A 27667-nucleotide genomic window follows, 5' to 3' on the forward strand; every position below is an offset into this window, starting at 1 on the left:
CTGACAACAGTTTACAAATTCTCATACTGATGTTGTAGCACATTCGTAAATATCTACAACCACAAAAGAGGTTGTTTTAAGCATCAGAAAATGATATCACTGTGAGGAAAACTTCTAAAAATTGATTCAGACCAAAAGACATTTTACAGGCAAAGTCCACAAGACAAATAGTTTAACTATAGAATTAAATAAATGTTTTACATTATGTACCACCTGCAAATACTGTAATGGTAAAGAGAAATAGCAGGTGTGGTTAAAATGCTCATCCATCCATCCATTATCCAACCCGCTATATCCCAACTACAGGGTCACGGGGGTCTGCTGGAGCCAATCCCAACCAACACAGGGCATTAGGCAGGAAACAAAATCCGGGCAGGGTGCCAGCCCACCGCAGGTGGTTAAAATGTAAAACTGAAAACTTGAAGAATAGTGACAATATGATATTTTCTGACCTTGTTCATGTAAGGGGTACTCCAATCAAGTCAACAGGGCTAAACGTTTATGAATGGCAATGTCATGAAATTGACACCCTTTCAGAAAATATTGTGATAACATGGCATTGACACAACGTGCAGTGATAAGCTGTGTGGTACAGGTAGCACAGCAATTCAACCAGTTTAAAGAATGCAAGAAACTTTGCATAAGGAGAAAGTAAGAATAGAACAACAGTTAAGGCATCCAACCAGGGAGAAATGACCAGTGGAGCAAAAATAAGCAGCAGAGTAAAGTGGCAAGGCCAGACACAAAGATGAAAATTTGCATTAATATTGAAAAGTCGTGCTGTGATCTAATAATAAATTACAAGCAATACAAACAAAAATGCCTGTGATGTGCACTTCCTGATACAGTGTTGTCATCATTGAAATCCACAAAATGTTTTAACTGGGGCAACCTAATGCACCTGTAGCTGTCTGAGTTATTAATAAGGGACATGTTATTTTTTCCAGAAGGAGTTAAATGTGTTTGGAAGAGGAATCCACACACACGTGCCACCAACATTAAACAGATTATACCCAGAACCAGGGCCGGATTTTCCTATAGGCTAACTAGGCTTCAGCCTAGGGCCTCAAGATCAAGAGGGGCCTACCTTCAAATTGTTAGCAAAATTAAAATTACACTATTCTAAAAACAGTGAACACTAAAACACTGAACCGAAAATAAGGAGAAATTCTACGCATATGACTAATAAACAAACATAAAAATGTATTGGTTAAGATCAACACGTTAAATTTTCCACATAGGTTAGTACCAATCACAACATGTTTCATTTAACATATTGATATATATCACAGTAATGATGTATTTTATTATCTCTCATGTAATTTATAAACTTAAAAATGGAAGGTGAAAGGGCCTCATAAGTGGAATAGCCTAGGGCCTCTTTTCATATAAATCCGGCCCTGCCCAGAACAGTTGGAGCCATGTAAAGCCATACAAATCCATATTCTCAGATGCCATCAATGCGATAGTGTTAATCGATACTGAAACCCCAATGTGTCTACAAGATTCCAGTTACGGGCCTGGGTGTCCAGCAAGATAGGGATGAACTCCAAAGCATGCAATGCCCATTGTGACATTGACTCAGTACAACCCTCTACATGTGAAGAGAATATTTTATGTACACTAAACATACTTCTGGGTGCAATGTAGACAGCTTTTTACAGAAGCTCTGTGTTCTCCCTCTTTTCTCATTATTTGTAGTTAAAAAGTTAGTATATTTTGATAAAGTATTTTTTAACAGTTATTCATGTTAAGATTAGATGTGATCTGAAGGCTACCTGAAGTCTGCAACATCTGAAAATGTAAGAGACTGTGAGGAATGTAAAGTGGGATGAGTAACATTTAAAAGACATAAATCGTTTGCAACTAGTGCAGAATGCAGCTGCTAGAATCCTAACTAGGAAAAGAAAATCCGAGCACATTTTTCCAGTTCTGATGTCACTACACTGGTTACCTGTGTCATTCAGGAATGACTTTAAAATTCTGCTTATGGTTTATAAAGCCTTAAATAATCTCGCCCCATCTTATATATGTCTGACGTCTTATATTCCAAATTGTAACCTCAGATCCTCGACTGAGTGTCTCCTTAGAATTCCAAGAGCAAAACTTAAAAGAAGTGGTGAGGCGGCCTTCTGCTGTTATGCACCTAAAATCTGGAATAGCCTGCCAGTAGGAATTCACCAGGCTAATACAGTGGAGCACTTTAAAAAACTGCTGAAAACACATTATTTTAACATGGCCTTCTCATAACTTCACTGTAATTTAAATCCTGATACTCTGTATAGCCAATTCATTATAATAACTATTCATGGTGGCTCTAAAATCTGTACTAACCCCTACTCTCTCTTCTGTTTCCTTTTCCGGTGTTCTTTTGGTGGTGGCTTGTTCCACCACCATCTACCCAAAGCACCATGATGTTCCAACAATGATGGATGGATTAAAAGCCAGAAGTCTGTATGACCATCAGCATCAAGTGACTCCATGAGAACCCTAACTACAAAGAGGACTGTTTCATGTATGTTAGGTAGAATGCCCAGAGGGGACTGGGCGGTCTCGTGGCCTGGAACCCCTGCAGATTTTTTTTTTTTTTTTTTTCTGTCCACCCTGGCCATTGGACCTTACTCCTTTTCTATGTTAACTAATGTTGTCTTATTTAAATTTATCCATCCATCCATTTTCCAACCCGCTGAATCTGAACACAGGGTCACGGGAGTCTGCTGGAGCCAATCCCAGCTAACACAGGGCACAAGGCAGGAACCAATCCTGGGCAGGGTGCCAACCCACCGCAGGACACACACAAACACGCCCACACACCAAGCACACACTAGGGCCAATTTAGAATCACCAATCCACCTAACCTGCATGTCTTTGGACTGTGGGAGGAAACCGGAGCGCCCGGAGGAAACCCACGCAGACACGGGGAGAACATGCAAACTCCACGCAGGGAGGACCCGGGAAGCGAACCCAGGTCCCCAGATCTCCCAACTGCGAGGCAGCAGCGCTACCCACTGCACCACCGTGCCGCCCTATTTTAATTTATTTTGTCTTTTATTTTTTCTTTTCTTCATTATGTAAAGCACTTTGAGATACTTTTTGTATGAAAATGTGCTATATAAATAAATGTTGTTATTGTTGTTGTTAACATTTTTCTATAGTCAACTGGTAGCTGGGGCAGCTTATCTGAAAATTAAAATAAAAGTAAGGTGAAAAGGTTTGCCTCTATGTAATGATAAATAAATTTGTCCTGAATTATATTTATATTTTTTGCTCCACAAACAGTGACTAAGCAACAAAAATGATTCACTCAGTTACCAACACTCTAACAATGAATGACAAAATGACAAACATATGCTCATGTTCCATTTGTGACCACAACAAGCTGGACCAGCATGATTTAAATGTTAAATGCCTTTGAATGTAAACCTGTGGCACAACTGAGCAGATATGATCACAATCTGATCCGTTATACTCCCACATACAAGCCTGTTATTAAGTTAGCAACAGCATTCTTATTATCCAAACAAGGAGATCTTGTGTGTGTTTTGGGAGGGGGTGTTGTTGTTTGTTAAAATATTTATCTTTTTCTTCAGCTTCTATAAAGTGCTTATTTCCCCCTGGGGACAAATTATGTAAATTTACTTACCTGCTGGCACATTAACACTGAGCAAGTTCATCCAAACAAATTACTCAGCAGAAGTGTGTCAAGAAATGTGACTGGGGCTCATTTATACCAACGGCAATACGTCTGCGTAACGCCTCACTGAGACTGCCAACTCAGAAGTTTTTATTCTTTTGAATTTTCTTGCTTTATATTCATTCTGGTGCATACAGACCAGTGTGTGTGTGTGTGTGTGTGTGTGTGTGTATATATATATATATATATATATATATATATATATATATATATATATATATATATATATGTATATATATATATATGTATATATATATATATATATATATATATATATATATATATATATATATATATATATATATATATATATATATATATATATATATATAATTATTAATTTACCTATCTATGTATTTATTTATTTAAGTATTTAAAGAGCATCTGTAAAAAGCCACATTTCCAACTGGGGACAAATAAAGTTCTTTCTTTCTTTCTTTCTTTCTTTCTTTCTTTCTTTCTTTCTTTCTTTCTTTCTTTCTTTCTTTCTTTCTTTCTTTCTTTCTTTCTTTCTTTCTTTCTTTCTTTCTTTCTTTCTTTCTAACAGATGCCATTTACATTTGGTTCCATACATATTAACATTAAAGTAGTTGCTGTAGATATCTGATAGGACTGATAATCTAATAAAGTGTTTGAAGTAATATTTCAGGTAATGTTCCTCAGCCTAAATAAAAAATCTATCCTGAAAAAGCAAATCCTAGCAAATTAATGTTAATTTTAAATTCATGTAAGTATTTGCTTACAGTTTTTCACTTTCTCACATCAGGAATGTCATGCTCCTCATTCTTAATGCAGTTATCAGATCATTGGTGGATGAGGAACTATAAATGAAGAAGGTGGTACCATGAACCACCAAGGCTTAACGAGAGGACAAATGATTTATTATGACCTCTGAGTTACAGATCGACCTAGCGACAAATTAGCAAGATGTAATTTAGTCAGTCTTGACATACTACAAAATTACAAGTCTAGAAAATTTTGTAGGCCTGAAGGGACCTCAACATTGAGGAATACATAAGCTTAAATACTCAGCTAATGATCACCTGATTGTCTCCCTGGACACAATGTACATGCACAGACTAACAGTGTTCTTCTCTTGCTCCACGTGTGATACATCTTAACCATCATTTTTAAATTACATTATGTGTTTGATATAGTAAACTGTTTTCTAGTAAATAATTCTAGACATCTTTATCGTATTGATCTTACTATTCACAAACTCACAGTTCTTGCCTTTACTGCTCATTATCCATTTTTTAAAATTTTATTCTTATATCTCATATACTATAAAAATAGTATGTTTTATATATTTTGTGGGGTAATTAAATGTTCTAAATTTTGTAAAGTGTGTTCCTTTGCTCTTACTTCCACTTTTTTGCTATGTAGGAATTGACAATTTGTGTAGTATTACAGACAAAGGTGCAATGCACAAATAAATTAAAATTACATTAACCACTGTAAGGTGACTGTTATAAATTACAATCCAGAGAAAATTCACATATGAAACTATTTTGACTTAGGAAAACATTTAACACAACTTTCTTCAACTGTGAGATATGGTTGGGTGTACTTACTGTGTTTTTTAAAATGAAAGCAAGAATTCCACCTACAAATACTTTTGCCAAGAGAAATCCCAAAAATAATCCCGCCTGTAAAAAACAAATCTATAATTAGAAACTGCAATAAGTGAAAGAAATTGTACCAAACCGCTGAATCCAAAACTGCATTAATCTTATTAATACTTAACTAGTAAAATACATGGCATTTATTATATTTCTGACACATTTATCCAAGGCAGATTATAACATCTGAGATACAATTGGTTACAATACTTTTGTTTTACCAGTTGGAACACAGGCAGGTGAAATGACTTGAGCATGGGAAAGGAGATATATATATAAAATGCATTATTATTATTATCATGGTCACAGTATCAGTAGCAGGATTTGAATCTACAACTTCAGGGTTCAATGTCTTAACCAGTATGTCACACTGCCTGCCATGGAACATCAAGTAATGTTTCTATATCACAACACCCAGACTATGACCCAATTAGTGACTTGGCTGCCTTCTCTCTTTGGAATATTTACAGTTTTACCACTCTCAAGTGAGATTAAACCTCCCACTAATTCTCACTGAGCTTTGAGTTTTATTTAAAAAAATACACACACTTATTATATATATAAAAACATACAAAATACATATACATATATACACATATGTATACATACATATATACACATGTATACAGTGAATCCGGAAAGTATTCACAGTGCATCACTTTTTCCACATTTTGTTATGTTACAGCCTTATTCCAAAATGGATTAAATTCATTTTTTTCCTCAGAATTCTACACACAACATCCCATAATGACAACGTGAAAAAAGTTTACTTGAGATTTTTGCAAATTTATTAAAAATAAAAAAATTGAGAAAGCACATGTACATAAGTATTCACAGCCTTTGACATGAAGCTCAAACTTCAGCTCAGGTGCATCCTGTTTCCCCTGATCACCCTTGAGATGTTTCTGCAGCTTCATTGGAGTCCACCTGTGGTAAATTCAGTTGATTGGACATGATTTGGAAAGTAGACCTCCGAGACAGGATTGTCTCGAGGCGCAAATCTGGGGAAGGTTACAGAAAAATTTCTGCTGCTTTGAAGGGCCCGATGAGCACAGTGGCCTCCATCATCCATAAGTGGAAGAAGTTCAAAACCACCAGGACTTTTCCTAGAGCTGGCCGGCCATCTAAACTGAGCGATCGGGGAAGAAGGGCCTTAGTCAGGGAGGTGACCAAGAACCCAATGGTCACTTTGTCAGAGCTCCAGAGGTCCTCTGTGGAGAGAGGAGAACCTTCCAGAAGGACAACCATCTCTGCAGCAATCCACCAATCAGTCCTGTATGGTAAAGTGGCCAGATGGAAGCCACTCCTTAGTAAAAGGCACATGGCAGCCTGCCTAGAGTTTGCCAAAAGGCATCTGAAGGACTCTCAGACCATGAGAAAGAAAATTCTCTGGTCTGATGAGACAAATATTGAACTCTTTGGTGTGAATACCAGGTGTCACGTTTGGAGGAAACCAGGCACCACTCATCACCAGGCCAATACCATCCCTACAGTGAAGCATGGTGCTGGCAACATCATGCTGTGGGGTTGTTTTTCAGCAGCAGGAACTGGGAGACTAGTCAGGATAAAGGGAAAGATGACTGCAGCAATGTACAGAGACATCCTGGATGAAAACCTGCTCCATGCAACGGTTCATCTTTCAGCAAGACAACGGCCCTAAGCACACAGCCAAGATATCAAAGGAGTGGCTTCATGACAACTCTGTGAATGTCCTTGAGTGGCCCAGCCAGAGCCCAGACTTGAATCCGATTGAACATCTCTGGAGAGATCTTAAAATGGCTCTGCACCGACGTTTCCCATCCAACCTGATGGAGCCTGAGAGGTGCTGCAAAGAGGAATGGGCGAAACTGGCCAAGGATAGGTGTGCCAAGCTTGTGGCATCATATTCAAAAAGACTTGAGGCTGTAATTGCTTCCAAAGGTGCATCGACAAAGTATTGAGCAAAGGCTATGAATACTTACTGTACATTTTTATTTTTAATAAATTTGCAAAAACCTCAAGTAAACTTTTTTCACGTTGTCATTATGGGGTGTTGTGTGTAGAATTCTGAGGAAAAAAATGAATTTAATCCATTTTGGAATAAGGCTGTAACATAACAAAATGTGGAAAAAGTGATGTGCTGTGAATACTTTCCGGATGCACTGTACATATTGGGAAATGAGTGAGTTTTTGGCAGAAAGCTGTGTTTTCCGTAATTTGAATTTTGTGGTGAAGGCTTTCACACTTTCCTAAGCTGCTGTGATGAGCTGATCAGGGCACTGGAGCTTCAAGTTAAGTATGTTCAGCTCCTGTGTAATTTCCACTAGGAAAGGAAGGTCCATGACTCATTGTGGATCTTCCAACTCAGGAACATCCATTCTGCCATCTGCCATGAAAGTTTTCACCTCTGTTCTCAACACAGAAAATCTCTTCAGGATATTTTCCCTGCTGAGCCAGCACACCTCAGTAAAGTACATCCCATAAGTTGACTCAGTTTCTTCTATAAAGGCTCTGAACTGGCAATGCTGTAAACTTCTTGACCTGATGTAATTAAGAAATTTCAGAACAGACATGACATATTGAAATTTTAAGCATTTGCTGCACAGTGCTTGTTGATGAATAATGCAATGTAGAAATATTGCTGGATCAGCTTTTTCCTCTTCTAATATTTTTTGAACCAACACTACCAGTCCATTTTGTTTGCCTGACAGGGCTCCATTTGCGGTGATGTTTACCAGTTTGTTCGATGGCAAACCAGCATGCTCAAATCGTGTCACACAGAAGCTGATATATCATTGCCTGTGGTATGGCCGTGCATCAGACATATACTTAATTCTTCAGTCATATCAAAGTGGGGATTAACACCCCTAATGATAATCACTAGTTGAGCAGTGTAGGTTTTATCAGTGCTTTCGTCATGCGCCACGGAGTATGCAGTAAAAACTTTAGCTTTCTTGCTTAACTAATCATGAATGTCACTTGATAACTCGCCTATTCGCTGTGCCACGGTGTTTGCTGATTAGGGAATATTTTTGAACAAGCCCGTGACTTTTAACATATAGTCCTTAAGAAACTGCCCTTCGGTGAATGGCTTTCCTGCCTTAACGATTAACTCACTTACCACAAATTACTTCCACCGCATCATCTTTATCCTTCCTTACAAATTTTGCTGTAATTTCAGGCCTTTGTGTAGCTATGTAGCTAGTTTTCCCCTCTCTTCCCCCTTATACTTATTATACTGTTCTCTGTGTTTGGTCAAGTAATGACGTTTGAGATTATATTCCTTTAAAACAGCGACTTTTTCTTTGCATATACAAGTGGCATTTCTTCTGAATTCCACAAAAAATACGGTAATGTCCATCTTTCTTGAAATTGCCTGTGTTCAGCATCCACCTTCCTTTATGGTTTGGAAAGAGACATCTTTTTTATTGGCAACCAAGCAAATGAATTACAAAAAAAAAGAAACTTGCTTTCTTTTTATCAAAAACTGCTAATTTGCACCAAATAACAGAACTGAAAGATTTATGTTAATTTGAAATAATTTTTAAATTTAAAAATTATTTTTAAACTTGCTCGGACTTAAACGAGTAAAAAAAGGAAGTAGGCGAAAATAGTTAAATTTACCGTTCGCGGGCCGGATTGCATTATTTTGTTGACATCATATACGGTCCAGTGGGAAGGGGATGGGAGGCCAGAAATGGCCCACGGGCTGGGAGTTTGAGACCCCTGATTTAATGATTAACATTTTAGGCTTTATATTTACTTAATTGTATCGAGTGGATGGAAAACTAATGTAATCTTTAATAAACTCTGGAGTGGTTAAATGAAAACTAATCAGACAAACAGAAGGAAATAAAATGGAGGTGGGGTGAGGAGGACACTGTTGTGATCTGACAGCTTTCCAATAAATCAATTGAAGCCTCATTCAAACCACCCAAGAACTCTAAGCACTTCCAGCATGCTGTGATGTTATTAACTGTGAATTCTGATTACTGATAACTTTGCTAAATTGTTGGACTAAATGAGACCTACCTTTAGAGGCCAGGGCTCAACACTGACTTTTAAAAGTGTCTGCTAGTCCTGACAGCCAGGCATCAATCAGCCTTTAGCTACCAAAACTGAAAATGCTGTTATCATTTTTAACAGCCCAATTTTGAGTAATTAAGAGAGAGAGAGAGAAACAGAGAGAGATTTGGCGCACGCACCGATACAGTGCATTGCTGCACCCACCACACAATGAACCACCTCAGGATCCCAAATTAGGACCCGAGCCGAGTCGTGTAACCGGTGACACCTCAACAGCATTTTAATGTTGTATGTAATTATACATCACCTTACCGGTAATAGTAAAATTAAGATAAAGGGTGTTTAGAACCTTTTCCACGTGAACTAAACTCTGTTTATTTTAACTGCTATTTTAAGCATAAGGACCAATAAACTGAATCTTTACAGGTTTCAACAAATTATCGGTAATTTAAATGTTTTTAACACAGTACATTGTTTACATTCACTGGATAGATTTCTGGGAAAACCTGTACACCTGCTTATCCTTGCAGGTATCTAATCAATCAATCATGTTGCAGCAGTACAATGTAAAAAATCATGCAGATTTTTTCATGCAGTCAGGAGCTTCAGTTAATATTCACATCAAACACCACAAAGGGAAAAAATGTTCTCAGTGATTTTGACATGATTGTTTTTGCCAGACAGGATGAGAAAAATGGTACAACACACAGTGCATCACAGCTTGCTGCATATGGGCAGTGTAGCCAGAGACCAGTCAGAGCAGCTATGATAACCCCAGCCCATTGTTTAAAGTGCCTACAATGGACACGTTGGCATCAAAACTGGACCATGTACTGAATTGGAAGAAGGTGGCCTGGTCTGAAGAACTTTTTTTTTCTTTCAGATGGTGTGGTCAAAATAAATAAATGATGGACATGCTTGTGCTAGGGAGAGGAGCAGGTGCGAGCGATTGTCTGAGAAGACACCTCATTTCTGGGTTGGTGCAAGGCGGTCAGCTGACCATGCATTGCCTTGCCGCCACGTACGGGTGGTCTAATTGTCTTATTATCATCCTGTGGCGGCAATTAAGTGATCACACTCTCCCCAGTGTATAGAAGGGGAGTGCAGGATTGGAAAAGACAGAAGAATGTGCTCACTACTCTGTTTAGTTGAGCAGTGGAGGTGGTCTTGAAATGAACAGTTGGTGGGGCTGAACTGAATGGTGCAATGATGTTGGGTTGTAGAGCTGGGATGACTAGTATTGCTCAAAAATATTGGAGCCATGCTTGTACAGACATTTCCTAACGTAACTCATAGGTTACAGCACAATTCAGAGGCCCTTACAGGACCAACATCTTTATAGCCTGGTTGCTGACAGATTGTGACTATTGAACTGAGAGATTCAACAGGACTAAAATTAGTCACTCAAATGGTGGCATGTGGCTTAAGCCAATGGTTATCAAGCAATGCATGAGACCACCACACAGTTCTGCCAGCACCAGCTTTGCTTAGCTAAAATTACATCCCTCATCAATCCCATCATTCACTTTAAGGCACATATATCAAATAAACTGTCCTGATCAAACAACTTAAGACCTCCATGATACCACACCTATGTTATAGACGGTCAGTCTCAAGGATTCCTGGGGTATCCGTGATTGGACTGAAAAGTATGTGCTTCATGGTGAATTCAAGCTATCTTGAACCTTTGCTATAGTTATTATGACAAAGATTCTGGTGATATGTGTGTTATAACAACAGATAGGATGGATATTTTGGTATGGTATTTGAATTAGGGTCAGCTGTTGATTATATTTCATCTTCCAGTTTATCTAAAAATAAAGATTAGATTACTTTCTCTCTAGCGTAGCTCGAATATCCTGTAGTTAAGCCACATGTAAGTTGATAACCAAACTCAAGAGACACTCTTAACAACACTCTGTAGTGGTGGATTTTTTTAAAAGGTTTTTAGCCACAACATGAGATCAGCACTTAATAACACCACTAAATGAATCACATTTCATAAGCCATTTTGTAAGTTAGTGAGTTCTAAACAGTAACAGCACCCTGGGGTTGACAGTTTTTAATAAACTGCTGTTCAAATCATAGCTAAAACAAAGAGATTTTTGTTTAAATGAGCACAGCACATCAGCATAATTAAATTTCATGTCCACATCAAAGAAGCCATGCCACAGTTTAGAAGTGAGCATTTTCATTTTGGCCCACTAAGAAACACTATACATTATCAGAGCTAGAAAGAAATGGCCAAAATGAAATAAAATTGCCAAAGAGAACTATTTACAGAACCTTAAAAAAGTTCTTGCAGGAGGAAAATTGTGATTAATTTCTTAATACTTTTCTAAAGAATCTCCATTGTTTCTATGCTGATTAAGTGAGATATTGCATAAGATTTATTGCATATAGTAAATGCCCAAAAATAATCATTATTTCCTTTTACAAATGCATAAAAACAGCCACAGCATAACTGAATCTTTTCAGTAAATAACTGTGTTAATGAAAAGGAAATAAGGCGTGCAGTTCTTTAAAAAGCTAACCACAAAGAAATGAAATCAAATGGAAACTTACAATATAGATGCCCTCTAAAGATTCAGCACATGCACCACATAATGAGGAAATTGAGAAGCACAACAGTGTTAGTCCAACAGCAATCAGCAGAATGACAACTGGTAAAGAGGAATGGAGAAAAACTAATGTAACACAAACAGTGGTTATTTTTTAATCATAACTTCAACAGCATTTCCAAATATTGCAAGTTACTGTATTAATTTTCAGTTTTATCATTGCTTTTGGTATCTTTCAGTCGTTATATTTCATTTTTTTTGTCACTTCTCTTGTATTTGTTAATCATTTATTGTGATCTACAGTATAAATTTAAATATACAGCTGTTTGTGAATTGTGGGTAGAACCTCAGATGGTGAGCCACCATGACATCACTGCCGCTTGGTCCTCCCTCTGCCTTTATTTTGAGAAGGAACCAGCAGTAGGTCATTGGTTTGTTGGTGAGTTTTGTATTACTTTTCATTAATTATTTCGGCTTACTGAAATCTTTTTTGTATTGTTGGTCTGGGCTCACTGAATTGCATTTTGGGACTTGTTTGCCTTTGGTTTACCTTTTAGGGAAATCTTTGTTTGCTCTTTTGTCATTTTTTTTTTTGTTAATAATTCCTCAGTTTACAAGGACTCCTGTCTGAATTGTCTCTGTGAGGTAAAGTGTTATGGTTTTCTCTCCCTTGTAACATGCTTTTGGACTTTGATTGCATTTTGAAGTTTCAAAGTTTTGGGCAGCATAAGAAGAAGCCTGCAGGTGGTGATTGCCCAGGGTAAAGCCATATCTGGGCAGGCTGGTGAGGGTCCTGGCTTACCTTTTGGGACTTTTGAGGCCTCATATTCTTTTCATCATGTCTGACACTCCTCATCAAAACACCCACAAATGCAGTATGGCATTATGGTTTACTGACCAAGAAATAAGGCTGCAAGGGGTAGGTCTTCAATTCAAAAACTAAATGCTGTTTCCACATGCTTCCCAGCTGTTCAGAAGAGAATTTTCCTTAAGTGATTTATTTAACCTGCAGTGGGTTGGCACCTTGCCCAGGATTGGTTCCCTGCCTTGTGCCCTGTGTTATCTGGGATTGGCTCCAGCAGACCCCCGTGACCCTGTGTTTGGATTCAGCGGGTTGGAAAATGGATGGATGGATGGATTTATTTAACAATATGTCAGTAAAAATACAAGTGTGTGTAATGTGATGAGCATATAGCTGGATATCTGAAATATGGATTATTTGACACATGTAAATTGAGATTTTTTTCAAGGAAGTTAGGATATTTTTTGCTGTTTGTTCTGCACTGGTCCCCATTGAATCCTGCTATGTCAGGAACTTTGCTATCTCCATTCTCCATAAAAACATGAGATTATTTGTTTTTCTTTTGCCATTTCTCTTGGGTAAGTAACAGTTAAAAAAAAAAACATTTTTTTGAGTGGAGTATTCCATTAAGATGCTTTTACCTTGGCAGGCACTCTACTCTATTAGCAGACCCATACCTCTACCATTGTTAGACAAACAGCTCTAATAAATGGACTTTAACTGCCAAGACATGTTTTGGGAAATTACAATATGGTTAAGCAAGTGCTGCCACAAGAAATAATTAACTTAGCTTTATTTTTCATAAACACCCATATGTTCTAATATAAAACCACACTTATGTAAGAATACCCTACTCCTAGAAAGAGGATATGAGAGAAAGCGAGCAAGACCTAAGGTAATAGGTTCCTCTTTGTGCAACAGGCTAACCTTTGAGCCTACAGGACTTACCAATTATAAATTGCTTAGTGTCTAGAATGACATCAAACAGTCCACGTGTCATTGAACTCAGCCTCAGCCATATACCCAGGCCGCCCAGGACAAGGCCAGCTACCTACAAAATAATGAAAGATGACTCATTACAGATGTCAATTTTTTAAATATTTGCAAATTTGTTATTTTATTTTACATTACGTTTAACGTTTACACAATGCACTCTAGTGTATTATAGTTATTGAGCAATTAGCAAGGTATTAGTACATTAAAAAAGTCAGAGCAATTTTGATGAAAACGGGACATTCAGCTCAACAAGCTTGCCAGTCATATTCCCTCAGATTCTCCAAAAAAGTAATGAATCGAGATCTCTCTACCATACTACTTAGTAATTCACTCACCTATATGTCTGTTTAAATTAAATAAATAAATTAAATTAGTATATCTTACATTGAGATGTTAAGGTGCCTAAAGAATTACTTTGTACTACACTGTTTGGTAACTTATTTCATGTGTCTATAGATCATTATGTGAAGAAAATCTTTCTAACATTTATGAAAAAATTGCTTGTAACCAGATTTCAAATAAGCCCCTATGTTCTTGTTGAAGAATTTATTTTAAAGTAACAGCCTTTAAATCTCTGTTTGCTTAAAATGAAAAGGTTCAAGTTCTCCAGTCTCTCCTCATAGCTCATGCCTCTCACTCCCAGAATAAAACATGGTTGCTTTTCTCTTGACTTTCAACTAGTGCTACTGTGTCTTTTCTATAATATGAAGACCAAAACTGAACATAGTACTCCTGGTGAGGCCTCTCTAGTGCATTGTTTAAGCATAAACTCCCTTGACTTATACTTCACATGTTGTGATAAATAACCTAACATCCTATTAGCATTTTGATTACTTTTGTACGCTGTCTGTATGTAGATAAGAGACAAACCCACTACGATTCCCAAGTTCTTCTCATAAAAGCTAATTTCTAGTTTCAAATCTCTCATTCTGCATTCACACCTACTGCCTTACATTTACCTACATTACATTTCATCTACCACAAATCTGAACAAGTCTGTATGTTATCCAGGTCCCCCTGTAATGATTCAGCTGATTCTATATTATCTGTACTTCCTCCTAGTTTAGTACCATCTGCAAACCTGTTGTTTATATTCATAACCTGATCATTTTATGCACATTAAAATCAGCAGCAGCCCCAGGAGAGATCCCTGAAAGACATCACTTTTAATGCGGACTAATTCTGAAAAAGTTCCTCATACCACAACCCTTTGTTCCCCAATGTTTCCAGCATATTAGTGAAACACAATCTTACCATATAAACCTACCAGTAAACCCCGATTCTCTAAAGAATCGCAAATGCACGAATGGCAATCAGTCATTGTTCCCTTCAATCGTTGGAGGGATGAAAAATGATGGAGGGTGGGAGCATCCTGGGAAAGTTTGGATTTAATTAATAAATATATTGTCCAAATACAGGCTCAGAAAGGTAAATGCCTACTTTGTCAATGGTTTGTCCTTGGGATTTGTTGATTGTCATGGCAAATGCAGCCTTAATGGGAAATTGCCGTCGTTTAAGTTTAAAAGGTAATTCCAGGTCAGAACTTGTAAGGTCAATTCTGGGAATCAAAACAGTATTGGTAGTATGGGATCCCGTAAGTACTTGTGCCTCAATAATATTTTCTGTCAGCGCCTTCGTTCATTTTGTTTATCCATACGGGCTCATTTTTGTATTTCAGTTAGTTGAGCTCTTGACTTCTTTGCTTCTGGTGTTTCTGACGCGAGTTGTAGGAGCCTTCGTTCATTGTTTTTATCAATACGGGCTCGTTTTTGTATTTCCGTTAGTTGAGCTCTTTCTTTTCGAGCCGTGACTTCTTTGCTTCTGGTGTTTCTGAAGCGCGTTGTAGGAGCCTTCGTTCATTGTTTTTATCCACGCGGGCTCGTGTTTGTATTTCCGTTAGTTGAGCTCTTTCTTTTTGGAGCCGTGACTTCTTTGCTTCTGGTGTTTCTGAAGCGCGTTGTAGGAGCCTTTGTTCATTGTTTTTATCCATGTGGGCTCATTTTTGTATTTCCGTTAGTTGAGTTCTTTCTCTTTGGAGCCGTGACTCCTTTGCTTCTGCTGTTTCTGAAGCGCGTTGTAGGAACCTTCGTTCATTGTTTTTATCCATGCGGGCTCGTGTTTGTATTTCCGTTAGTTGAGCTCTTTCTTTTTGGAGCCGTGAGTCCTTTGCTTCTGCTGTTTCAGAAGCGCATTGTAGGCGCCTTCGTTCATTGTTTTTATACATACGGGCTCGTTTTTGTATTTCCGTTAGTTGAGCTCTTTCTTTTTGGATCCGTGACTTGTTTGCTCTGCGGTGGGTTGGCACCCTGTCCAGGATTGGTTCCTGCCTTGTGCCCTGTGTTGGCTGGGATTGGCTCCAGCAGACCCCCGTGACCCTGTGTTCGGATTCAGCGGGTTGGAAAATGGATGGATGGATGGACTTGTTTGCTTGTGGTGTTTCTGAAGTGCGTTGTAGGAGCGTTCCTTTATTGTTTTTATCCATCTGGTCTCGTTTTTGTTTTTTCTGTGGCTGTGTCGTTAGCTATACATTGTTTACTCTTAGGAATTATAATTGCACTTACTTTTAATATGGAGCATTCATTTATTGTTTTTATCCATCTGGTCTTGTTTTTGGTTTTTCTGTGGCTGTGCCATTATTGCACTTACCGTTAATACTGAATCACTGTAATGTGATTCAAATATGCTGTAGTATATTGTAGTCTGGACCTTTGGGGATTCCGTAGTAATAAGGAATTATGGGTATTGGGGAGCTGTGTAACGTGTACTCTGGAAAACGATCTTAGTTAAGGACCTGTTAAAGTTTATTACTTATAGCCTGTCTTGTTTTCTTCTCGTGCAGCGGTTGTATTGTGAGGTAACGTTTAGTTTACAGGTTGTGTTGTGTTGCTTGGGCGCTACCTACTGAGTCTGGGAAGCCGCTGGGTTTGACTCTGGGGCGCTGAGTCGCAGTGCGCGTGCGCTTCGATGCGTCCATGAGCCTGCGTCCATACATATATACTGCGTCCGTGAGCCTGCGTCCGTGCATCCGTGAGCCTGCGTCCGTGAGCCCGTGAGCCTGCGTCCGTGAGCCTGCGTCCGTACATCCTGTTTACAACCTTCGGTTAGTAAGATGGATGCTCACTGGACAACACTTCATCCTACAATAAGTTTATGATCCCAAACATACTGGTAAGGCAACACAGGAGTTAATCACCTGATTTAAATTCAACTGACAAGCCCCCAGGAATAATCAGGAACTGAAGATGGATGCATTAGAGGCTTAGCAAAGCATCACCAGAGAAGATATTCAGCACCTAGTGATGTCTATGAATTGCTGACTTCATGGGATATGTGATAGAGTACTAAATATGACTGCTTTAATACACCTGTCGTTACTATATCCCAGACATTATGGAGCCCTGAAATGGGAGAATCCTCTATAAAAAGTGTTGTAATTTCTACATGTTGTGACTGAAATATATGCAAGCATGCTTAAAGTCTGAAATGTGCACTTTAATCACATCTGAATTGTTTTGATTTGTAATTTTTAACTGTGGAGCAGAGGGATAAATCAAGGAAAAATGTGTCTTTGTCTCAAACATTATGGTGGGCACTATTTGTACTCACTAACTTCCTTAAGCACTCCAGGATAGATATTTTCTGGTCCAGAAGATGATAGATTTCAGCTAAATTAATCAAAGTAATACTTCTTCCTCTATAATTTACAAATCACTAAGTGCCTCCATAGCAGTCCCTGTTACTGTTGCGAGGTTGTTTACTTCTTTACATAAACCTTTGAAAAATGTAAAATTAAAAAAAAAAAAAAAAATGCCTGTTTTTATGGCATTCAGGCAGAAGGGGTATGGCCAACTCAGGGTGATGTAGGTGCGGCTAGACATCCTCTTCTTTGCAGAACTGTGGTGGAAAGAGAAGATCCCTTAACAGCAGCATGGTCTCTTGTCCCCAAGTGGTATTATTTCATTACAGCTAGCATGACAAGTTTACAGAAAATAATATTCAGGATGTAAAATAAGATATGTTCTACTGTAAGTCAGAAACTATATGAAATAAATGATTTTTAAAATATATGCTAGCAATCAGAGACCGATTGCAGGAAAACAGATAAACATGGTCAGGAGCAAGACTCAACAGTTTCTTAATCAAAATACTCAAGGATGTATATGTTAGGAACCTGAGAGTTCTGAAACACTCATGTCCCATTAATTGCTGAAAATGCAAATCGGTGGGGAAAATTGTCAAAAACTGGGTAGTAACATAAATAAAATGATTTATTTGTATTTATATTTAATATAAATAAAATGATTTATTCCTCAAAAATTAGTTGCCTGAAGACACACAGCAATCCAAACAAATAAGTCCAAAAAGAGAATCCAGAAAGTGAAGTGAAAAAACAAAGCAAAATGGCCATAAACTCCCTTAAACTGCAGTAAGCAGAATAATCACACACCAGATTCCAAGCACATTTAAACTGAATTGCAAGAAACTGTGGGTTTCCCCCATCTTTAAAAGGCTGCAGGAAGTCCCTTCACGGTGATAGGCAGATGGCCCCACCTCCCAAGGGAGCACCCACAAAATATGTAAAATAACACTTGAACAAGATGATAAAAACAACAGGTACCATATCCTGCTGCACTTCTGTGCCACTGTAGCTAATGTCTGACTGGACACTTTCTTTTAAACAAGACGCTTTGCAGCCAGTGGGGAAAGCCTGTGACCTTGTGAAACAAAGCTTAAAAGGAAGTGGAAGAAGACACCCCCTCATAGTCAGCAAATCAGTTGGTTTCATGCTAAAAGAGTCTTCTGCTGGCTAAAATGGTTGCTTTTTATTCTCTACATGAGATGGGGTCTTGAGTTCATGTTCTGCAGCCCAGTAGCGACTTAATGTGTAGGAAGCACTGCCTGTGTTGGTTACATTTGCAGAGCAAGTGGGGGTGTGCTTGTTTAGCCCAAGGACTAGAAGTGCTTCTTCTGTAGATTTTGAAGATTTGCTACCTCTCAGATCCTTGTCAGCTACCTTTTTCAAGACATTAAGGCAGGAAAAGTCCAACTAAGTGCCACTTTTTGTAAAGTGTGCTGAAAGATTTCGCTTTTAGTTAAGGCCAAACATAAAGGAATGAAAGAGTGTGTGTCCCCAGAAAAATCTATACATCCATCTTCCGAACTCACTTATCCAAGGCAGATTCACAGGGTAGCAAACATCAGGTGGAAGGCAGAAATAATCCCAGGACAGGATGCCAGTCTGGTTTGACCAACAGATTATCCGTTATCCAGGACACCGTAGGCTCATCCACCTGCATATCTCTGACTTACACCATAACAGGGATCACTGGATGGTACTGAAAGCACTGAAGAAATCCAAAAACATGTTCCTCACAGTGTTGTCATCTTAATCAAAACTTAAGGAATTCTTTGCCAGTTAGCCCATTATACATGTAAGAGATTGTTCACCTTGTATATCTGTTGTAGGTATGCACAACAAGTGTGTGCTAAGTATTTAAAGGTAGGGTTTGTGGTGCTTCTGTGTTTAAATGTATCCTGAATGTTAACTGGTAACATAAAGAATAAAGAATCCTTACTGTGTGAAAATGTATTTCATTTATGCATAACAATGATATAAATTTGACATTAATAATATCAGTAACCACAATGATTTTCACAGATCATATCACAATCAGGTAAATTTCAATAACTCTTAGCTTTATTTTTTTGGCATATTTCAGTAGTTTTTTATTTAGATAAATGAATATTATATTGCATAGTTAATCAAATTCTATTGTTGGTATGTGTTAAATTTGAAAAGCAATTGTAACCTGTATGCCTGCATGTCTTTGACATTTCATTGAGTAAAGTAAAGCAAGTTTGAAAAGACATCAAGTATGGCTTATTCTACAAAGATATTCTAAAATGGCCTGGACACATTTCTTGGTACCCCTAGTAAAGATCTGAAGTAATTGTCTGTGAGACTGAAAGACAGTGTCACTGATACGAATGTGAACAACACTGGAGCACCACAAGGAACAGCCCTGTCTCCTTTTCTCTTCACTTCACACACCTCAGACTATAAATATTGCACCAGGTCATGTCACTTGCAGAAATTCTCTTATGACTCAGCCCTTATTGGGTGTACTGATAAGGTGGGCAAGATAGTGTATAGGCGTCAGGTGGAGGACTTTGTTTCTTGGTGCAGAAAAAATTGTAAGTTAACATCAGCAGCAAAGAGCCTTTATGCCCCTGGTCACTATTCAAGATGTAGAGGTGATGCATTGCTACAAGTACTTAGGTGTCAATATAATGACAGGCTGGACTGGCCTCATAATGCAGAGGAATAATATAAGAAAGGGCACAGCAAAATCTTTCTTAGGAAACTGTGTTCCTTTAATGTGGGTGTTGACATCCTTTATAAATTATGTTCTATAACTCTGTGATGGTAAGTTTGATTTTGTACACTGGTGTGCTGGTCCAGTAACATCACGTCAAGAGAGGCCCACCAAATCAACAACCTGATTAAAAAAGTAGGCTCAGTTTTCAGACACCCAAAGTTGAGTGCAATTATGAACAACACTATACATTCCCTCTCTGACACACTAACACTCAGTACTTTCAGCCAGAAAATTATTCAGCAGACGTGTTTCAAGAAATGCTACTAGGCTGCCTTTATACCAATGGGAATACACCTGCATAATATCTCATTGGGACTGTAACTGGCTAGTCATAAGTTTTCTTTTTATTTTTCTAGTATCCTCCACTTTTAGCTGTTCTGGTATCGATTTAAGGGTTTTTTGTTTGTTATAATATAGTAAATGTATTCATTTAGTTTTATTGATTGATTGATTAATTGAATTATTGATTGATTGATTTTCTGCAAAAAGCCAAATATCTATATCTCTCTAGATAGACAGATAATTTGTCCCTAGGGGGAGATTTGGTAAATAAATCACTCTTATTTTTAACACAGAAAAGAACCACTTCCCAGTTTGATTTGTGCACCAAAGCTTCAGTTAAACAAATAGAATCCAATAAGAATCTGAGGTGCATATGTGCTCTGGAACAGGTTCTATCTTATGTAAGTCCTATAATAATAAAACTATTAAAAAGTCAACCACTACAAAATTTAAGATAAATTTTAAACGAATACTTCACCCAGAAATATTTTTTATATGTTACTTTGTAGATTTTTTTAATCTCATGATGTCATTCAAAACTGAGATAGAAAATTTCTAATGTTAGCAGTTGTATATGGTGACTGATACTAGACATCAGCAAACAATATTAAAAAGTCCATGGAAAAAATGTCATGTTACTTGTGTCGCATAACCCACATGTCAAGTTGCCTGACAATATTGATAAAATATGGTTAAATAAACCACCTCCGTAAAAACACTCTCAAGCCAAAAAATAGAACTCGGTCCAATGTGAACAAGCATTTGAATTTTAGACATGCTTCCCATTACATTTATATCCAAATACAGTAAATGTTTGGTCTAGAAACCAATGTTAAATGTTGTGTTTCCTGTTCTTCAAAATAGGCAATAGAGAGGTCAGCTTTATTTGACAGATAAACACTTCACTGCTTCCTGCTGGGCTGGATATGCTTAACTGATGATATTTTATTGTCTGGCGGCACGGTGGCGCAGTGGGTAGCGCTGCAGTTAGGAAACCTGGGTTCACATCCCGGGTCTTCCCTGCGTGGGAGTTTGCATGTTCTCCCTGTTTCTGCGTGGTTTTCCTTCGGGTGCTCCGTTTCCTCCCACAGTCCAAAGACATGCAGGTTAGTTGCATTGGCGATTCTAAATTGTCCCTAGTGTGTGCTTGGTGTGTGTGTGTGTGCTCTGCAGTGGTTTGTTTCCTGCTTTGCGCCCTGTGTTGGCTGGGATTGGCTCCAGCAGACCCCCGTGACCCTGTAGTTAGGATATAGCGGGTTGGATAATGGATGGATGGATGTTATTGTCTATATTCTTTCATCTGCAGAGCTGCTCCCTAAGAAATTACATCTTGCATATGGAGGATGTACCACATTCTGGCAGCATTTGCTTACCCATTCACTTGAGATGGTACTGTCCAAGTGCCAATGTACATTTTTCTCTGCACATCATAATAGGGGTAGGACCTGCTATAGAACACAGGCAGAAATAGTTAGATAGGATACAGTGGGTATTTTATGTGTGTAAGTGGAGGAACGCAGCACTTTAATATGATTCCACAGCTTATTTAAATTGCTATTTCATATAAGCTCACTTATCAAAACCACTTCTTATTATCTTCACAAATTGTTCACATTTGCCCATTACGGTAATATCAAAAATGCAGAAACACTCATTACATCTTGACTATTGGAACTCCCTGTTTACTGGCCTTTCTGTTAAAACACTCAGCAGACTGCAATATACCCAGAACTAGTGAAGCACATGGACCTCTAGTTGTCAAATAAGTGACAACTGAAATGGGTGTAGTCCACCATTATAATGATAACCTGATTATGAATTTTGCACACATTGGCAATATATCCTGAGGAAGTATCAATTGACGATCCCATTGTAGGACAGATTAGCATTATCCATTTTTTTGCTATGGAGAGAACACGACATTCTTAATGCCACTTAAAAAGTCTCAGTTTACCTGAAGGGGCCACTCAGGGATAGGTTTCAGAGGTATAAGCTTGATACCCAAGTTTAACAAAGGTCCATAATTCAAGGACTGACAACCTTGAGAGACAGAACTTTGCACCAATTGTCAACCTAAAAGGATGGTCTTATGTGCACCCCAGAAGTCAATGTCAAGACCTCTTTTTTTTTCTTTTAAAAACTCTTGTCAAGACCCTAACTCATTGCTTACTTCAATCAGTTCACAGCTTGAACTTGGCCATAACCTCTGCTGTAAAGCAAAGACCCTAGTACTTAGAGTGTGGCCATAACGAAGTTAGAGCAATCTCTTCTACTCTACAAGGGGTGGAATACTGTCTAGAGTTGGAGTTAGACTTGGGATGCAATTAATCCAAACCTTGCTAAGACAGCAAGTGCCTGAACTGAGGAAGACTGTATATGATAGACCATGCTTTCACCTTGTTAACGATGGGGGGCAGACTGATCACTAACCGGCCCAACAGGCACAAATTTGCTAGCAAATGAAGACACTGTGTGTGTAAAAACATTGAATAGAAAGCGCAGTACCACTCACAACCAGAACGTGTGAGCACGTTAAAAAGGAGATGAGGTCCTGAACAAAGCATGAAAGTGTGCTGAAGATTCTTCTATGTGTCAGGAGAAAGCTGACCAGGAAAGGAACAAAGCATTGCTTACCTCAAATTGCAAGTGGAACTACTTTGATTCCAAGAATTATTAATTATAATATAACAAGTTGGATAAAGCCAACTGATGCATTATGGTATTGGTGTCACTGTACTCAAAAGATTTTTATTCACACCAGTGACTTTGACATGTCAATGATGTGTGAGTCACATGGGGACAATATTGAGGCACTAAGTCACTGCATCACAGACTTTATTAACTTCTATGCCTACACAGTGGTACCCTCAAAGACAGTGTATTGCTTTCCACACAAAAAACATGGATTACCAAGGAGCTAAAAGGTCTCCTGAATAATAAAAACAGAGCAATTAAATCCGGTGTCAGAGGTTCTGAAGGAGATGATGCTTACAAAGCTAAAATGGTAAATAAACTCACACAGAATAACATAAAGGATGTCTGGAATGGACTGGGTATAATTACTGAACTCAAGCAATCCAGGGCTCAAGTGCTAGAAGGGGATGTTGACAACACTAACTCCCTGAACCAGTTTTTTAATAGATTTTCCCTCACACTGTCACTTTCTTCTAATGTGCAGTCACCCCACACCATACCTACTATATCAACAACTCCTGCCACATCAACTGGAATGGCCAATGATGAGTCCACCTCCAACCATCAGTGTGGACTATCCATAACTGAAGACCATGTGAGGAGATAAATGAGGAAGCTACACACAGGAAAAGCTGTGGGACCAGATGGAGTCTGTTCTCGAGTTCTTAAGGACTGTGCTGACCAACTTTGTGGTGTTCTCCGTCAGCACTTCAGTCTGACCCTAAGGCTTCAGAAAGTACCATTACTGTGCAAAACATCCTGCATTGTTCCTGTTCCAGTGAAAGAAGGTGCCTCTTCACCTAAGTACAGACCTGTGGAACTTAACATCAAGACCTTTCAGAGATTTGTCCTGGACTTCATGAGTTCTCTTGTGGTAGACAACCTGGACCCACTGCCATTTGCATATTGGACAAAGACTGAAGTGGAGGATGCAATTATCTGTCTGCTCCACACGGTTTATTCTCACCTAGAGAAAGCTAGTAGCACTTTCAAGATTATGTTTGACTTTTACAGTGCCTTCAATACTATCCAGCCATCTAGATTATGCGGAAAACTCAGAGATATGAAGGTGGATGATCCTATGGTGTTCTGGATAATGGACTATCTATCAAGTATACCACAGTTTGTCAGGGCCATGTTTCTGATATGGATGTGAGCAACACTGGAGCACCATAAGGAACAGTACTGTCTATATATATATATATATATACAGCATCCAGAAAGTATTCACAGCGCATCACTTTTTCCACATTTTGTTTATGTTACAGCCTTATTCCAAAATGGATTAAATTAATTTTTTTCCTCAGAATTCTGCACACAACACCCCCATAATGACAACATGAAAAAAGTTTACTTGAGGTTTTTGCAAATTTATTAAAAATAAAAAAACTGAGAAATCACATGTACATAAATATTCACAGCCTTTGCTCAATATTTGTCGATGCACCTTTGGCAGCAATTACAGCCTCAGGTCTTTTTGAATATGATGCCACAAGCTTGGCACACCTATCCTTGGCCAGTTTCGCCCATTCCTCTTTGCAGGCACCTCTCAAGCTCCATCAGGTTGGATGGGAAGTGTTGGTGCACAGCCATTTTAAGATCTCTCCAGAGATGTTCAATCGATTCAAGTCTGGGCTCTGGCTGGGCCACTCAAGGACATTCACATAGTTGTCCTGAAGCCACTCCTTTGATAGATTGGCTGTGTGCTTAGGGTCGTTGTCCTGCTGAAAGATGAACCGTCGCCGCCAGTCTGAGGTCAAGAGCGCTCTGGAACAGGTTTTCATCCAGGATGTCTCTGTACATTGCTGCAGTCATCTTTCCCTTTATCCTGACTAGTCACCTCCCTGACTAAGGCCCTTCTCCCCCGATCGCTCAGTTTAGAAGTGGACTTCTTCCATTTACACACACTTCAAACACCCAGTCAATGCAAGAATTTAACAGAGTAGGAGTAAGAACACAGCCCTGACGAACCGCTGAATCAACTAGGAAAATGCAGAGAGTCTGCCTCCACTCTGCACAGCGCTCAGAGTACTAGTGTACAAGCTGGCCCAAGAATTTAACAGAGTAGGAGTAAGAACACAGCCCTGACGAACCACTGAATCAACTAGGAAAATGCAGAGAGTCTGCCTCCACTCTGCACAGCGCTCAGAGTACTAGTGTACAAGCTGGCCTTGATATCCAGCAACTTTGGAAGGATTCTGCAAAGTCTTAGGATGTCCCACAGGGCAGCTCGGTCAGCTGAACTAAAAGCTTTACGAAAATCAACAAAGACTGAAAAGAATCTCTGCTGATATTCACATTTACACTCCATGAGAACCCTCAGTGCCAGGATGCAGTTGATGGTAAACTTCTTAGCCGTAAATCCAGACTGCTCCGGTCACTGGTAGGTGAGCAAGTGATCATGGATCTTACTGAAGATGACCCTAGCAAGGTCCTTACCTTATCCCTCTCTATCCCACTTAGCTCTAATCAAAACAATACTAGCAGTCAATACAACATAGTATAACACAAAGTCCTAAAATCTTCCAGGTATGTTCCTCTGATGTGGAGGCAAGACCCTAATGAGAGGAAAAGATGCTGATGATCCTACTTTAATTAAACTTGCTTAATTTCTGGAGGAACTGGGCAGTGTGGGGATTGGCTCTGCTGTGGCGTGAGTACAGCTCTGGCTTGTAACAGTCGGATCAGGCCATCATGGCTGTGATTGAAGCTGTGTAGCAAGTTGGTGGCACAGGAATTGGAATAAGACCTGATAAGCTGTTTAAAGGTGGAGGTGAAAGAGTCTGGGTGATAATGAGAAACCATATTATAAGGTTTTGTGATATATGGCTGCAGTCAATTGTAATAGGATGACAGGTAACAGAGTTTAAAGTTGACAAGTCTGTCACTTTCAGGTGATTGTAGAGAGCAAAGAATCTCATAAGGGCCAATCCAACGTGGGGCTAATTTGTTTTGACGATGTGCTGGGTTATCCATCAGTACTAGATCTCCAGTTCTATAAGGTGTGTACTTTACACTGCGATTGTAGTACAGATGCTGCTGTAGTTGTGCTTTATTTCTAAAAGACCTGCAGGCATTTGACAGTCGTGCCCTAAATGAGGCGGCATATGCTGCAGGGTTGCCAGACATTGCAGAGGCTGAATAGCTTATTTCATTATTAAGTATGTCAAGTGGAACTCTGCCCTCCTGCCCATGAACCAAAAAGTAAGGTTTGAAACTTGTGCTAGCATGGTTTGTTGTGTTAAACGTCAATGACACTCAAGGTAAATGATCGTCCCAGTTTTGACCTATGTCAAACAGATATTTTAGCCAGTTCCTCTTTTAAGATGTGGTTTAAACATTCCACTGCTCACGGCACGCTTTGCATAATACGGAGAAGTGCTGAGGTTTTGAATTAACAAGTTGCAAAGGTTTATTATGAGGTCTGACTCCAACTGGTGACCTTGGTCTGAGTGCAGAGCTTCAGGAATTCCACGTTGTGGGATAAACTGTTCAAAAATACAAGGTGCAACTGAGACAGCAGTATGACCCCTTAATGGACAAAGGCTGACAAATTTAGTATAAAGATCCATCAGCACTAACAAGTAACGGTGACCTTTTGTGGAAATTGGCAGCTTTGTTATGTCTGCAGCATCAACCTGGAATGGGCGTTTAGGTGAGATAGAAACCAAAGGAGCCTGTGGGCAAAGTACAAGGGACCTCCTGGACTGACAAACAGCACATTGCTAGCAGTAATTAGCAATGTCCAAAGACATGCAGGGCCAGTAAAAGGACTGTGTTGCTCTGTCCATTGTTTTGGCCAGTCCATAATGACTGCTATTCTCACCTTGCCAGAATCCGCCATCAGTTCTTCTTGGCTCTCGGGTGACCCTGGTAGCATAGCAGAGGAGTCCTCCATGTGTAGGAAGGAACACAGAGATGATCACTCCAATTTGTGGCCTACTTGCCAATTTTATTTTTTGTGTAACACAACGATAAATATTCAACACTGAGCTACTCAAGAGCACTTTTCTTTCCTTCTATACCTCCCCTTACTAATTGATCCTCCTTCCCTTTATAAATAAATCAAACTTTATTATAAACCCCCTAACATGAACACTCTAAAAAGAGAAAAAGGGCTCTTATTGATTTAAGGTAATTTTAGTAGTTGTAATGAACTATATTAATATGTTTGTTCACCTAACGTAATTTTTTGCTTTACTTCAAATTGAAAAACCTTGCTGTCGCTTAATATAACTTCTTCTATTTAGTTTAAAGCAAAAAATCGCTTTGGAGACCTTGCCGGCTCCGACCCCTGTGATGTCACGTCCGGTCTCGCACCAATGGCAGAAGACCTACATGAGCCTGACCCCTCTGACTTCACTTCCTGTCTCCCCCTTTAAAAGCCTCCACCTTTTCCCTGTTCCCTCAGTTCTGTTTGGACTCGGTTTTGTGCACATCAGTGCTGTATTATTTTGAAAAGCAACTTTGCAGCCAGGAAACCAAATTATATGGGTGGCTGCCCCAAACCTTTATATGACTCTGTCTCAAGTTTGTGACTATATATATATATATAATTATTTCAAATAGTAGTTTTATGTATAATTTATAAACAATGTTTGTGAAAAGCTTATAAAATATATTGTGTATTT

General features: G+C 38.8%; 1 protein-coding gene across 4 annotated transcripts in view; it reads right to left on the minus strand.

Moving 5' to 3' along the window:
• LOC114662065 (CD9 antigen-like) overlaps window positions 1–27667 on the minus strand; it is a 140041-nt gene that overhangs the window by 33772 nt on the left and 78602 nt on the right. For 2 of the 4 annotated variants that reach the window (XM_051934398.1, XM_051934399.1), the window contains exons 2-4: window positions 13633–13735; window positions 11887–11984; window positions 5269–5343 (exon numbers count right to left, since the gene is read on the minus strand). The exons of 1 other annotated variant lie outside the window; for it this stretch is intronic. In XM_051934398.1, coding sequence (XP_051790358.1) covers window positions 5269–5343; window positions 11887–11984; window positions 13633–13735 — 276 coding nt within the window. The remainder of the gene's footprint in view (window positions 1–5268; window positions 5344–11886; window positions 11985–13632; window positions 13736–27667) is intronic. One more of the 4 variants, XM_051934400.1, reaches the window with a different exon arrangement.

The sequence above is a fragment of the Erpetoichthys calabaricus genome, chromosome 12 (assembly GCF_900747795.2).
Source record: "Erpetoichthys calabaricus chromosome 12, fErpCal1.3, whole genome shotgun sequence".
Classification (NCBI taxonomy): Eukaryota; Metazoa; Chordata; class Cladistia; order Polypteriformes; family Polypteridae; genus Erpetoichthys; species Erpetoichthys calabaricus.